Source organism: Vanellus vanellus, assembly GCF_965231255.1.
Source record: "Vanellus vanellus genome assembly, chromosome: 6".
Classification (NCBI taxonomy): Eukaryota; Metazoa; Chordata; class Aves; order Charadriiformes; family Charadriidae; genus Vanellus; species Vanellus vanellus.
The window spans coordinates 31,772,851-31,789,232 of NC_138911.1; the positions used below are offsets into that span (position 1 = coordinate 31,772,851).

The window sequence follows — 16,382 nt, forward strand, 5'->3', positions numbered from 1 at the left end:
ACAAACCTGTATGGAAGCTGAGGATTTGCTTAGTTTATATCGCACGTTTTCATAGGAGGGCGAGGGGTACAAGGAGACCTGAGGGACGATGGAATAATGTTAACATTCCTCTTGTTCTTACAGGCTCGGGGATCTGGAGGTGGCAGGAGACGGAATGATGCTGCCTCCCAGGATGATCATGACAAACCCTATGTTTGTGACAGTAAGTAGTGCCCAGACAGCTGATTCTGCTTCCAGCCTGGTTCTACCAGCTCAGTGCACTCAGGGCTTCATCTTTTCCCTTCCAGCAAAATATTCTGCTGCTCTCTGACTTGCATGTTTGCCACCTGCTGCTGCTGCTGCTCTTGGTGTTTTTGCATGAAGGAAGTATAATTACGTCCTCGGCAAGACTCCACTTCCCTTTGCCCTATAATAAATCATCTCTTATATTTACTTTCTCTTTCTCCTCTTTTTCTGGCTTCTCTGCCTTTTGTCTTCCATTCCCCCATGTAAGATTCACCCTCTATTTCTTTCTCTGTTTCAGATAGTTACAAACAAAAGCATAACACAAAAATCTCCGACAAAGGTACTTCACCCTTGTTGTATCTCTTCATATATTTGGTGATTCTCTTTCATTCAGTCCTTTTAAAATCTCACTGGGACAGATTTTGAAGGTCTGATTCTCATCCCTCACTCAGAAGGCGGTCTTATGGCATCATCAGGAGTTGAGCCCTCCTCAGAAACAAACGCAACTGGAATGCTTTGGTTTTATATGTATTCCCTTTGAATATGGCCATGCTATTTGACATCTCACGGTGGGACTGCAGGTGAAGTAAGGCATTGCCCCAACTGAAAAATTATACCAGAGCCCAGTGCCCAAACTGAAGAACATACCAGAGTCCTAGTATGAGGAAGGAGTCCAGTATTCGATACACAATGTATTTTTTTTACAGTTAGTCCTTGGTGCTTTTCTTCTTCTTTTGATACTCCTTTTTGCTGCACTATGTCATTTCTGTGACGGGCACTTATCTTACCCACGTGCTTTTGAGGTCTGCCATCTTAAGGCTTACTGTAGAGTGTCCATGCAATAATAATTTGTGCTACTGGATGCCTTCTATCCTATAAGACAGTAACCTAACAAAATTTAATAGAAGTAGGAGAATAGCAGGAGGTCTTCACTTCTGTGATCCAAAAATGTTTGCTGGTTTTGAGTACAATTAGGATCCTCATTTCTCCTCTATTTACCTTTCTACGCTACTGAACTTAAAAGACCAATCATTACTATGTCATGTCAATCGATGGGGGAATTTTCTGCTTATTTATAAACACATGAAGAAACAAGGAGTATGCACAGTAAATAGAAACTGTATTACATATGATCAAATCATATTCTTTTATGGTGAGACAAGGTGACACTGCACAGTACAGTGATGGATATATTGGGTATTTTGCTTCAGCAAGGTGAATATTCTAAGGGCAATGAGTAGAAATGGAAATACTTGCACATGAATGGGAGTGTCTGAACACACAATCAAGGAAGAAGAGCTCTTTAGGATATGAAGAGTCAGGAGATTTCTACAGTGGTTAAATAGCTGTCCTTGTGTGTTGGAAGAACTAAAATGTGTCTTCTAAGACTTCTCTGGGAGCCCATTATGTATCTTGCTGAAATCCACAGCTTTCCTCTGCTGGTATATGCGTAACTGTCTTCGTCTCTTTTCTGTAACATTCTTCTAAATCCAAGGACACTTATCAGTGGTAGTAATTTTGAACATAATGACTCTTTATTGTCTGATCTTGCTTTGCTTTTGGATCTTACAGAGAATTCACAACATGCATAGTAGTGACTTGCACAGAGTAGATAAAACATCTAAGATACCAAAGCAGGCAGCAGAAATCTGGGCTGAAGTCAAGGCTCTTGTACATTGCTGTACTGATGGAATTTTGCCTTGGCTTACATTTTGGAGCATAAATTTCCTCTTTGGTTTTGGAAATATAAACTTTCCTATTTCATTTGGCTGATTCCTTTCAGCTTTAAAAAACTTATAGTTAGAGGGTGAGTCATAAGGAGTTTTGGAATCCAGACTTTACACAGTGACCCCTCCTGTTCCATTGTAGATAGCTGAGAAAAAAGTTATGTGGTATCGGAACTCTTTTGCCTGACTGTGGAGCAGAAGGAAAAAACTGCCCCAACTGTAATGCCATCATCCTGAAGTAATATACTGCCCTTGCTAACTTTCTGTAGAAATATTACATACAATTCATTGTGAATAATTGGCTTAAGTTGAGGCCTCTTTCCTGCTTGGGTGATCAGTAACCCAATAAGGGATTTCTTGAATCAATTTTTCTTTGAAATTATTTGCTAATTATTTTTTATAGATAAATCTCAATCTAACTGTGTAGGTTAGGAATTGGTTTGCAGCACTCCATGTACAGATGTTTTGGACAGATAGTTTTTTTTTACGTGGAAACATGCAGGTCAAAAATAGTGAATCTGTTTCCTCTTTGGGAAAACATGATTCCTACAATCACATTATTGGTATAAATTACCTTAATGGGTTGACACTTTACTTTTTCTGTGTATTATTTAATTTACCTCCAGGTTGCTTTTTCTGCAAGTATTGTGATATTTGAATTTGTAAAGTGACCACAATGAAGAAAACATAGGCATATCTAAACCAAATTAATTTTGTTATTTAACTGCATAGGCACAAAAAATTATTTGTGATGAAGAACTACTCTGCTCTTTTTTCATAGTTACACATTCATATTTATGGGAAACATGAGTATATCACCAGGTTTCATAGTAATAATAAGTTTATGGGGAAAAAACTAGTCTGTGTGTCAGTAAGATGATGGAAGAGTGGTACACAGCTGACACTGCCCCTTGTGTTGGAAGACAGCCTTCTGAAAAGGCATGCCTTTTTGGGAAGAGGCATTCAGCTATACACTGATATTAAACCTGGTTGCAATATTAAAACTGAATGGAAATACGGAATTTCTGTATGGAGGAAGGTTTTCAAAGCTCAAAATGTTTTGTCCTGTGGTTTTTAAGAAAAGGTGTTTAGTCGCTTGTTTGTTGGAATGAAATATTCTGAAATATTTTGCTGATTTTATTGAGCATATACTGTATCAGAAGTTCAGAATAAAATGTTTGGCCATTCAAAGCATTGATAAAAATGCTAACATAATCATGAAATGCCTTGTTTCATCAAATCAGCAAGTAGAAGACTAGTTGGTCAGATTTTCAGCCAGTTGCATTGGATAGTGCTGTGTCTGGAGCTCCCTTGGGATAAACGCTTGGATAATGAAAGTGGCAGGGCTGCCTGGTGTGAGATGCGTACAGGCTGGAAATGGTAATATAGCAGAATGGCTCAAGCTGCTGTATGACACCAGACCCAAACATGGCTTGAATACCTGGCAAGGAGATAGCACAGGTGCCTCAAAGGATAGTGAAAAGTAGGGCTTGAGGAGCAAAGCAAAGCCTGTAATGTCAAGCAAGAGAAGTGGAAGATGCTCCACCACAGCTGTTCACGATAAACTGGGCGTGTGCTTCTTAAAGGAGGGATAGAGTGAATGAATGTATGAATACCTATGTATGTAATAAGAATTGATGTCATGTCGTTGTCAAATGATCAGCTGAGGAACCATCAGTTCTATCACAGCAGTCGTCTTAAAAATCATTCTAGTGTTTTCATGTTGTTTATTATATATTATTTACTTTCTTTTTTTTTTTTTTTAAATGCTTCTCTGAAGTTTTATCTGGAATTTGTATTCTGGTTTAAAAGCTGCAATCAGTTGTAGCACCTGAACTTCATGACTCCAGGTGTCTACTTCCTTTAGCCAGAGCGGTTAGTCTGTGCTGAATCTCTACAAGTTATTGACTTTCCCTGCTGTCCATCCTCATTTGTCTGCTTTCATTCTTCTCATATTCCCACAGAGGCTTACTACATATATACTTCCACCTTTGTTTTCTGTCCCTCTATGGAAGATTTCCCATGCCCATCTCTAAAAGAAGTTGTTTCTTTCTTCTCCTTTTACCAACATGTCCTTGTTGCCTTTTAGTTTTATTCCTGGATGAAACTGCTATTTTAGCATAACAACTTATGTTTGTATCGTATCCTTTATTGACAGTCCCTCTGAGGCTGAGATATGCATTCAGATCCATTCCTTGTGGAAAATGAGAGTTGACTGAAAACTTCCTATGATCTCTGTTGGATCAGTGACTAATGCAACCTTGCATGTACCCAGAGACACTGATCCTGTAGTGTTTTGTAGAAGCTGATTCTTTTGTCAAAAACTTAATTTTCAGGTTTCTCTAGTTATTTAACCTGAATTTGCTCTGCTGCAGTCTAAGACCAGCAGTTCTTGCTCTGTTCTTGGTGGATAACAATGTCTTCTTTCTATGTCTGCAAACAGTTACTAGGGCTTCTTTCAGCTGTGTTTTCTTCAGCTCTTTTCTAAGCTTGTTTCTTTTCTCTGAAAAATCTCCAGAAGGTCTTACTTAAGTCGCATTGGCCAGAACTAAGTAGAATGTGCTGTTCTGAGGATAGAAGCAGTTCAGAAGATGAATCACTGATACATTTACATGTAACTTACATTTACGTATAGAACTTCGATTTAAGCAATTTGCTCTGTTATGTATCTAGGAGAGGTACAGAGATGGCTGACCTAACAGGTTTTTTAGTAAACCCTTTTTCAATGCAAGACGTTCCTCTCCAGTGCTGTGTCATGTTTCAGTGGCAAAGGAGTTTTCATCCTTGTCCACCATGTGAATTCATATTTAATATACCACTTGCCATAGCTTCTTGTTCCTTCCCTGTTCAACCTGTTTCTACTCAGGCAGATTATCTATCGTCTTTAGTTTCCTCAGCATACTGCTTTGTCCTGTTTATACTGTTTTATTTATTTATCCTAGATGTCATATTAGTATTTACTAATTATGCTACTGTTTGAAAGAATTATTGGATTAATGAAACTCATACGATATATTTTTATTATTATGCCATTATTTCTGCCAACAATCAGTTCTCTGCATGCTTGATTCTTTCACTCTCTATTCCACCCTCCAAATTAACGATAAAACCAGAGGCAAGCATTGGGCCCAAAATGGACACTTCCAGGGGCTTGAAGATGCAAAAAGGTGCCTTGTGAAATTTTCAAAAAAATTAGGCTCCTAATTTTCATGGATTTCAACTGGTGGTAGGCTCCTAAACTGCTTTCCCTGAATATCCCACTAAGTGGCTATCTGCTTGTATTGTGCCTACAGATCATGTAAGGCTTGGTCCCTAAGTGGAGACTTTGAACCTGACTTTAAACTACTGCTAATTATTCAGAACATCGTTTTGTTTCTAAAAATGCTTGACCCTACATCCAAATCACTATAGCTTGAAACACCCTCCTGCTTTTTCTGTAAGTTCGTCATCAAGCGGGGTATTGAAATTTCATTTTTTTGAGGTTAATTTTTTTCTTCCCTATTCCTTTTCTCCACTAAACCTATTGTAGGTTCTGCCAACAAAATGCTGGAGTCTTCAGGTGGTTTAAGTGATTGAAGATGAACAGATTCCACTGACTTTCAATGGGCATTGAGGATGTCTTTCTTTTAGTTTCCTTAGAAAAACCCAGTAAATGTTGTATTGTTCTAGCATGACTTGCCAAATGCAATTCCTTGAGGCCTATTTTTTCACAAAGTGATGGCTCTAGTAATTAATTACCTTGCGAACTTCACCTGCCTTCTTTCTCATCTCCTTGAAATGGACCTGATCCTGTCATACTCATTTCAACAAACATCTCATTGATTCTCTGGAAGGTTTGCTGGTATACAAAAGGCCTACAAGATACATCATGATTTAGCTTGACTTTTACCAGTTCTCTTAGACTTAATCTGTTGTCTTAATTCTTACAGATACTTTGAATGAGTCCAACACTACTAATTGCTGCTTCTTAGGACAGACCTTTGGTTAAATATCACAATGAAAAGCCGACCTGAAAATGCTTTGATGATAGCATTATGTTTTTACATGCTTGTCATAAATCTCCATCATGACTTTAGCTTCCCTTTAAACTATTAGCAGTTTAAGCCCTAAATCATCTCCTGGTATTATCCTTCCTAGTGAATCCCTAAGTAGTTAATAAGCAATAAGATCTAGAATAAGATGATTGTTCAGATGAACCCAACAAACAACTCTCCCACCATGACTGCTATACTTGGCATTCATTAACTACATTATTGGTAGAAAAGCCAAAATTAGAGAGACAAGGACACTTTAAAAAAAATATTGAGTAACGCAGGTCTGGAGTAGAGCACATGGTGAGAGGGGAACAGAGTTAACTGATAGCTGAAGGTTTTCTACTCATATAGGCTACCTGTTTTCTCCTTTGCTCCTGCTAACAATTCATTTATTGAAATGTGGACACAGATATTGTTGACCCATGCATGTTTTGTGCTGAAATTCAAAGTTTCTGTGATCTTAAGACAGCAGGTAGATTCTGGGACTTGTCCTCTGGGGGCACTGAAACAAGGACTATTTACTACCTACAGAAAATCTCCTATGAAATGGGTATACTAAATAGCTGCTCTAATATTAGAGGTATATGCAGGGAGGTTGGACTAGATGATCTTCGAAGGTCCCTTCCAACCCGTACCACCCTGTGATTCCGTGATTCTGTGTATAGCATGACAGTACTGATCAAAGAAGGACAAACGTAATGCCGTTCCATCGGTGGAGGTCAAAACACACTGTTGGCATTTGCGATCTCTAGATGTGCCAGAGTGTGGACATAACTGTAACAGGGGAGATTATATTACCAAACCAGTGCAAAACAAGGAATGTTTTTTTTGGAGTGGAGTGAATGGTGGGACAGGAGGATAACTTTGAGGAATGACTGCCTGCCAGCAGTTAACTTAAGATGTAGCGTTTGACACATCCCAGCTTAGAAGAAAGAACAGGAGGCAAAGGAGAAGAGCAAAGAAAGGCAATGAAAGGGGCAAGATTCAGTGACAACAACAAAAATAAAATATCGTGTACTCTCCCAATTTCCTGTTTCCATTAAAAACATGGGTTGTTTCCTTCTGTCTCATACTGGTGACAGATTGTGCAAAATGTATGTGGAGAGCTGGCTGGAACATAGCTCACAGTCTGCCAATGAGCAAATGTGTAACAATTTCAAAATGACAGCAACATAGCCATTAAATATTTGATGAGGAAGTCTTTTAAGTCATAGATTTCAAATCCCCTTTTAAAGCAGAGGAAGTATTCTATATTAATTTTACTCATTGAGAAACGTAAACAGAGTGAGAATTCTCGTATTCAAAGAGTTGCAGGCTGTTATGGGCCAGAACTTAGAACAGAGCTCTCTTTTATGAAATACTCAATGCCTGTGATTGAACTGTCTGCAAATTATGTTTTTCTCCCATAACGCAGTTGTGTAATATCTTCGTTTCGGTCTTCAAACTGGAAGGAAAGTAAGGTTCATCATAGGAGAGTGTCTGGTGGCCTAATAAAATCTCCCCCCCTTTCCCATTTGTGGCATTTGATCTGCACTGCTGTATTACTGCTTACTTACCCAGCTTGTTCCTAAGATAGCATTCACATCAGGTTATAGAAAAATAATTCCTTTGAATGCAGGAGGAATTGGAGTGGGTTATGTTCTTCAAACTCCTGCTGTTTTCATTGGGCTCGGCTACCTAATTAAAGATCAAGTCAACTTCCCAGTGTTGAGATTCAGGATGAAATCTACCACATGCAAGGATGATGAGCCTATCCAGCAAGGAAAATTAAAGACGAAAAAAAGTCAAAGCTGCTGAAAGAAAGTCAAGGCCACCTGGCAAAGTTTATGAAAGGCCTACTCTCACTATGTGTGAGCTGCATAGTGCTAAGAACGTAATCACCAGTGTACATTTCAGACTGGGGGAACCAGTTCTCATTATGCTTTTGTCAGCTCGGAGAATGAGAAGGATGTGGTGTGAGCACTGGTCTGGATGCTGGAACTCATGAATTCCAATCCTGGTAATGACAAAAGATCACTGTGTGGGCAAGTCACTTAACCCCTCTGTGGTTCTCTTTTTTCAGAAGTGAAACGAGAATAGAGTTTCCCACTCAGGAATGTGGAGGAAGATTAATTAATGTTTGAAAAGCCAGTCTTGCAGTGGAAGAGTTATATAAGAGCAAAGTGTTTATTAACGATCGCCCTTTTATAGAAACTACTTCTTAGCACAGTGATATGGTAGATTAATAACATGTGCTCTATCTGGAAAATAAGAGATTAGGGTGAATTCAGGAAGATTCAATCTGTTGGAGAAACCATGAAGTTTTGACTTAGCTTTTATTCTAGCAAAGTATCACTGAAGCCATGGGTTGTTTTGCCTGACTAATATCATGACACCCTTTTCCCCCGGAAAAAGTCTAATTTGCTTGGGGAATAGGAAATGTCTGCAGTTTCAACTCATGGCATCACTTCGGACTTTTTCCATGACAGAACATGAATTTGAAAGGTGGAAGAGTCTATACAACAAGGAAAAAAAAAAGCTGCTGGAAGCTGCAAATCTTTGGTCCTACAAAGGATCTGCTGGGACTGTGTAAACAGAGCTTCTTTGCCTCGGCTCCAAAGTCCTCCAAATTCCTTTTTAGCTAGGCATGTCTCAGCTTGCTGCCACCCTTTGAAGGCCATCTGAAAGAGTTTTGGCAGTGGGAGGAGCTCAGCTGCAGAGTTGCTGCTGCCCCAGCTTATATTGATATGTGCTGGTTTTCCCTGGTGAGCTGATACTTTTTTGCTGGAGAAGGGCAAGTCCACAGACCCATCTGATTTGCTATGCCATCCCAATCCCTGCAGGATCCTGTAGGCCACAGCCTTGGGACTTCCTGCAGGGAATGTAAGTTTCCTTTTGTGCATTGAGAGAGAAAGATGCATGAGACCTATATTCAAGGACATGGTGCTTTTGTAAGGTAACAACAGTAGAGCTAGAATTGTGGGTGCATTTTCAGGTAGAGCTGAATGAAATAAGATCTGGTAGAATTTCTGGAAATATTTTTGGTTTGAAATTTAAAACTCCCTCAAATAGGTAAATAGGACTGGGGTTTAGAGCTTAGCTGATTTTGCAGCTAGGTTAGCATTAATGCAGGATCAAGCTGTATAAGAGCAAGATAGAGTTGGACAGTATGTGTCACGCAGCTATTAACTCCAAGTGCCTCCTCCTTTGTCAGTACAGCACTGATCACCTGATAGTGCTCTGAAAATAATTTAAGTAGAAGTTTTCGAGCAGTGTCAGTAGTTCATAGCAGAATTATTTTTTTAACTTTCATCTTCAAACTCACACAAGTAAGAGGGATAGAGTAGGATACTTGGACTGATACTTAAATAGTCTGCTAGAAATGTAAATCTTTCTCTCCGTTCTAAGAAATGCTGTAACATTTGTGTAATTAGAGGGGGTTATCTTTCTGAGATAATTTAAATAGCATTTTGCAGCTCCCTCTGGTTTGATGAGTATTTTTGTGTTACACTTTTTTCCATTATTCAAAAAGTGGAGACAAAGTCATACAGAGCTGTGGATATGTTGTTGTTTGACTCTTTGTCAGTGTCTGTTCCACTCCTTCTCCTTTGCTCTGTGGGACCACAGAGGAAGATGAGTAGTTTCCCTCTCCGGTATGCATTAGAAGAATACATGGCTGGTACTAGAAGAAGGGAGACCCAACTGACGTTTTGTGGAGAGCTTACATCTAACAGCAGTCTAGTTGTTCAAAATGTCTGGCAGTAGAGTTATGTTTACATAGGAAATGAGGGCAGATGCTTCAAAGAATGGATGTGCATATGTATCTGGGCATTTTATTTTTCCCCAGCTTTCCTCCCTCCCTCCTGCAGGAGTTCTTATTTCTAAATCAAGGGCATTCAAAGACTTAAAAAAATCTGCGGCTAGGGACACATTACATTTGGAAAAGCTTTTGACCTGTTACGTTGACTGTGTGATCATCTTGCAGAATGGAGAAAACTGGGGTAAAACTATCTAATATTCCAGATCACTCATCTTCTTCATATCATGAGGTGGTTGTAAATGTTTCTAATAAGGCAAAGTATTTTCCTTGAGGGAGTTTGCAAATCAGCTAGAAGAGGTGGAGAATCAAATATGTTATCATGCTAGGCTTTGATTTACAATTTTCTATCATCTGTTCCAGAATGTGGACCATCAATTGGCTTTTTGTGAGTAGTAGCAGAAAAGTATAATAATGGAAGTTTTACTTTTATGTAAATGAATAATTGGGGTGGGTCTTTTTTTTATTATTTTTTTGATTTATGGAGCCTTATGACATTCCCAGATTCAGGATACTTTTTCAGTATCAGGGCTGAGTAAAGTTTCTCGGAGTGGATGGTGACTTCCCCCTTTGACATTTTTTCAAGTGGTCTAAAAACAAGACAGAGATCTAGAGACTGCTGGGTTCTGTTCTCCTGGCACCACTTTGCCTTCCTAAGCAAGCTATGCAGGACAGACTACTGGGCATGACATTTATTCTTGTGTGAAATCCTTGAGGTTAATGAAGCTAATAAAGTGACTGAAAATGTGGCTGGGAGTAAAAATTTGCAGGAAGGGCATTAAGCTTCTTTGCCTTTGTTTCCTAATCTTTTAAAATAGCAGTAATTGTATTTGGTAGCTGAAATAGGTGTATAAAAGAAAATGGACATTCAGAGACTGCTTTGAAGATGAAAAGGGATAACTTTTAGAGACAATAACATGAATTAAGAACTTTATAGAAGCTGAATTCCTACGTAATGAATCTTATGATGATGCTTGCCCTTGTAGTGAGCTCACTGTGAAAATGTAGACCTTTCATCATCCTGAATTGTTTGATCCGGTTCTTAATATCTGTTGACTTAGTCCTAAAATAAACAGAAGTTCAGAAGGAGGATTCTCTGTCACACATTGTAGTATTTATTGGGATTCTGAATATGAAGTTTACCTGGGCAAATAAGTATCACTACTACACGTTCTTCTAGCAAGAAACTGTGGATGATTATTTCCATCTCCTTGTCTTGACTAGGAATCTGCAAATAAAGCTACTTATTACCCTTTTACAGAAAGCCTTTTTTTTTAAAAAAAAAATCAAGATAAAATACTGTTTCCTTTTCTTGGAGATCAGTAATGAAGAAAATAATGTCCTTTCTTCTCAGTCCAGTTCCCATTGCTGTGCATTGTTTGGCACCCACATCAGAAATGGCATTTCACTTAATTTTATGTGCAATCTTGTTAGTAATCTTAGCAGAGAGGATTAGGGCTGTATGAGCTGCAGAGACTGAATGTGCATTTCCCTAGGCCTGTAGGAAGGACTGCTGGCAGCATGGTGGGAAGAAAGCTTGTCTGGGGACCTGTGGCTGCAGGGCTGCTGTTCTGTCACCTCTCACCAGCGTCGGTTGGAAGAGTTTTGGGCAGGCGCGTAGAGTGTGTGGTGCCGCTGTCGGGGGAGAATAGAGTGTTATGTGAGAGGATGCTGCCATTGTTGTAGATCACACTGATGTTTCCATTCTCTCTTCCCCTCCCTCATATCTCCTTTCCTCCCAGTCTGTGGCAAGCGTTACAAGAACAGGCCTGGGCTGAGCTACCACTATGCTCACACCCACCTCGCCAGCGAAGAGGGTGATGAAGCCCGTGAGCAGGAGACCCGCTCTTCCCCTGTCCACAGAAATGAAAACCACAAACGTGAGTAGTATTTTCCCTTTGCCTTTGAGATCCTTTTCAGGGATGTTGCCTCCACCCTATCTTTGCCTTACGGAGGCTGGTGTGATTGCCTGGCTCCGTTGTGAGTGATTGGGACCTGGATGCTTGGAGCTAATCAACCGCAGCTCACTCGGGTGCTGGCTCAGCTAGTCAGAAATTCATTTCAAACCCAGCATTATCTCTGCAGCAAGTCACTTTTCCATTACTGCTCCTGTGGGGAGGAGGTGGCAAGGAGAGGGGGGAAAAGAAGAGATGCCCAACCTGCCCATCATCAAGCAGCCTCCCAGTGGCTCTTAGCAGGGATGTCAAGGAAATACACATCCAGTAGTTTGAGGGGGCTGCCTTTGTTTTCACTTTGAATAAGAGACATTTATCCATGTCTCCATTTTTTGGGTATGAAATTCTCAGCGCCTGTCCCCTTATCTCTACATCTCCTTCCCAAACAGCTTACCCTAAACTTTACCGAAAGCCGCTTCTTTGTTACACTTTGGGAAAATCTATGAAAAGCATCAGTTACTGATCTGCAAGGAGGAGAGCTGGAACATGAGAGGATAGAAGAGTTATGTGCCTAGATTCCCTACACTGGTACAGGGGTGAAAGAAATCTTACTGGTGGCTCTATTTGACTGTCCTTCCTCTACTTCTTAGGCACAGAACTGGGAGTCAAGGAGACTGTTTTATTACTGATTTTTGCAAGTTTCTAAGCCCCTGTTTCTCAGTTTTCCAATTTGCAATACTATGTGATGTTTGCTTTCACCTTGGGATTTGTGTAGATAGCTTTGTTCACTTTCAAAAAGTCCTTTCAGATCACGATGTGAACTGTGTCATTTTAGTTCAAAGTAATGAGCAATGTGGACAAAGCAATAAAATGCTTATGGGGGAAAATATCCAGGCAAACACTTTCTAATACATTAAGAAGAACTGGAAGAAATATGGAAGTAGGAAAACATTTTCTTTCTAAGGAGGATAATTGATAATTGTCCCCAGGGAGGTGTGGGAGGGGGTTTCCTTCCTCCAAAGCATCTGCTACTAGCCACTGTCTGAGCTTGAAGGGCCGTTTAGTGTGATCCCATTTGGCAGTCCCTATGTATCTGTCACTTTTATGCTCTACCTTTTAGTTATTCACATGTTTTGTAGGTTCACAGCAAAAGTAATTTTGACTCCTCCAGCTGTTGATAAACTTGAGCTGTCAGTGCACTATGATCAACTGCTTGGGCAGGCTGGAGAATGTCAGTGTTCAGCCAGTAGTTTTTGTTTACCTAGTATTTACGTAATCTCTGGGTTTTGGATTATTTTTTTTTTTTCTGTGCCTGCAGTAGTCAGTAACAGTTGCATATCTGAGAGGCATATTGCAAATCTATATTGAATTAATATTGATAATGGCCTTGCACAGAAGCCCAAAGAAGGGTAGTGTCCCCTGCCCTTCAGCTTGTCATGGAGGCCAAGGGCAGTCTCAGTCCTTATGTTTCTGATGCTTAGGAAATTATGGAAGTTAGAATGAAGAAGAGCTGGAAATGTGGTAAGGTTAGGAGCAGCCAGCCTTAGCCCGTAAAAGAAAGGTGTGTTTCTGGGAAAGGGTAGAGTGGCAGCTGCTCGGGCTTATGTTCCCCCAGAGCTCCTGTGTGATTCATGTGGTAGAGGGAAGCTGCTGATGCACAGATCCCCAAAGAGGCAGAAGTTTAGAGCCAGTGGGGTAAACCACTCTGAGCACCAGATTCCTGAGCAGAAAGAACCTGCTTAACAACCAGCCAGGAGCCAGTGAGGTACGGGCAACAGCCATGCGAATGTGAAGATCACCCCTGGGGAAAGTCCCAGACGCCGGAAGGTAACTCTCCCAAATGGCTTAGCTGTTGCAGTGGCTGTTTGTTCCTTTTTGCCTGTTTGTTTGTTTACAGCCTTGAGCTCAGATCTTGCATCTTTGCTCTTTCACTTGGCGATATTTAATTTATGCTGCCATTTATCTTCCATGTGAATGCTAATTGTCCACATTGCTAATGTGCAGTCATTAAATGGTGCCTTTGTATAGGGGGATGGTGGAGAGCCAGGGCATCAGATCCTTCCTCTCCCCTAAGAACTGCTAGGCATGTGTTATGAATTAGATTTGACAGGTCTGCAGTGTCGCAGGGCTCAGGCTTCAAGAATCCTCTCTGCATGGGCTTGGGGGGTGGGGGGGAGGGAGGGAAGGCAGGGGGGATGTTAATCCAAACAGCTAATCCGCAACCTACTGAACAGGAGGACCAGAGATATGGTATAGAGCAGGGCCTGGTTATTTGCTTAGCAGTGTGTCAGAGAGATATGAGCAGCCTGATTTAGAAAAGGCAAGGCAAATTCAAACCAGCTATTTGGAATTTGCTGTACTGTGGGAGGTCAGCAAAGTTCAGGCGGGCAGCTGCAGTGTGAACTTCCTTCCTTTGTACCCGCAGCTCCTCTGCAGCCTCCGCTCCTTGCAGTACCTGTGGTAACAGCAGCCGTGCTGATGCAGGAGGGAGGTTTCTGGAGCAGGGCTTCTGCAGGATTCAGCTATTGATGCCCTTGCTGGTGCCAGCTCAAGAGCTGACGTCCTTCTGGCTTTCTGCACAGCCAGTCCCCTTTATCTTTACTCTTCTCCTCATGTACAAACCAATTTGGGTAGTTCAGTAAATTATCCAGGGACTGCAGAAGAGATGTAGATAGGAGGAACCTACCTGAAACTGGGAACCACTGAATAGATGTGTATCGAAGAATAGGGACTGGCCCAAACCCCAAGACTCGCCTCCTTGGCACATCTCACTGTCCTTGACTGTGTAGAAGGTTTGTTTATTTACATCTCTCTCTCATTCTGTCCTTCTTTCTCACCTATAGATTACCCTTTGCAACATGGAAGATAGTTCAACAGTCTTCTCTGGCCTTTGCCTTTCCTAAAAAATCTTAGCCGGTGCTTTGTTTGAGCTTTAGTTGCTTTGTTTATATGTCTTATCTAGCCCTTTGACACAGATAAAGAGCCCTTCCTCAGTGCATGATCTTGCCTCTGCCTACACACACATATATTTTTGACCTACTCTCTGATTTTTTCAGGTGAGTGTGGAACTGTGAAAAGGAAGTTATAGAAAACCCTTAAAAAAGTCAACTCTCCCCTTCCCCAGCTCCACTGATAAAAAGAAATGATCCCACACCATTCTCAGCCTTTTTTTTCTGCTGGCTTTTCCTCCACATGTTGGCACTGAGAGTGTGAGATTTGTGAGCCCAGGGTGCATCCAAGCCTGCCACAAAACACCTGCTGTTTTATTCCATCTCACTCCATGGGTACAGGCCAGCTCTGGGGGCAGCTGGTGCTCACAAATTTTGAGACACTTCTGATATAGGAATTACATTAGACTTCTATCTATTGAAATGTGTGTGTGAATGAGTGTACTAGTATAAATGCTCTTCCTTAATTCCTGGGAGAATAGGATAGTGTGTCTACATGGAGAAAAACTTCCTCTCCTTTAAAGGAGAAGAGTTTTCAGTGGCATTTTGCTGTGTGAAATGTTGGTTACAGGCAGCTGTGCAGTAAACAGCAACTGAACAGATCTTATGCCCACAAGCACTTTGGCCAATGACAGTCCTAAATAAAGCACATTGTGCGGGCTGTCGCTGGCCTAGCTGCCGCATGCAGGTTGATCCATCCTGCAATACACATAGTTAATGAGAATGAAGTCCTGGGCCCTCCTGTCACTGTGCTAGCTTGCGCATCTGACCTGCAAACCCACCTGTGTACGTTAATTCATGGCATCAGTCTGTTGTGCCCAGTTCCATTGCAGATTTTATGATGTGGATAAATCTCTACTGGAGAGATGAGACAAAGTTGTTTGTGTACTCTAAGCATAATTGGATACCCAGTCTCCAGAGATAAAAAATTAATGTGGTAACCTCAGTGTGCCTCCAAGCTGTCCTCCAGCTCCCCCACATAGTCATCTTTGAAACATTTTTATTTCCATCCAGGCAGGGGGCTGGCCATGAATAAATGACGAGAGTCAGCCCCTCAGTTGGAGGCGAGCTGTTTGTTCCTCTCCACAAGCAGCATCAATTTGAAAAGCTACATCAGGCCTACTTTTCCCTGCCTCAGTGCTGATCCTCGCTGGGGCCATGATGGGAGCTACTTCTGAATGCAAGGATGCATCAATGCCCACCTTGCGACAAGATACCCTGCAGCAGGTGCCTTTTCAGTGAAAATATGTACATTACCTTGAGTTGACTTCTCATTAGTTTAATCTGTTTGGGTTTTTTCTTTTCCAGAGCTTGTTTTCATAAGGAAAAAGAGTCAGAATACTAAAAGAAACAGTAGTGATTGCAGAGGTTGGAACTGCATAATGATTTCCACTCAAACCCCATTCGCAGCTGTAAATTTCTCAGATTTTTGTGCCTGTGTTTTGGGGTGCTGAGGAAAAAAAATCAACCAGTTGCTTAGAGTTTTGGAATAGTGGAAAATCCCAAACTTATCTCCTATGTACAGGGACCCCCAGGGGACTTTTTGTTGTTTTGTTTGGAATTGTGGGGGGTTTTTTTGGTAGTTTGTTTTTGGTTTTTTTTTTATATACTCCCTTGCCAGGACCTGAAATATTGTTAATGCCCAACTCTCATTGAAGAGAGGTACCTAGTGCTTCTCAGTAGTTTATGGGAAAACATTTCCAATTTGACTAATTAGTTTTTGAAAACCGTTTTGAAAACTGAAAAGTTTTGAGTGA

General features: G+C 40.9%; 1 protein-coding gene across 3 annotated transcripts in view; it reads left to right on the forward strand.

Annotated features, from left to right (window-relative positions):
- Nucleotides 1–16,382, forward strand: part of DPF3 (double PHD fingers 3) — a gene marked incomplete at both ends in the record, with an annotated part of 164,595 nt that overhangs the window by 110,827 nt on the left and 37,386 nt on the right. For all 3 annotated transcript variants that reach the window (XM_082485082.1, XM_082485083.1, XM_082485084.1), the window contains 2 exons: nucleotides 124–202; nucleotides 11,525–11,662. In XM_082485082.1, the coding sequence (XP_082341208.1) occupies nucleotides 124–202; nucleotides 11,525–11,662 (217 nt within the window). The remainder of the gene's footprint in view (nucleotides 1–123; nucleotides 203–11,524; nucleotides 11,663–16,382) is intronic.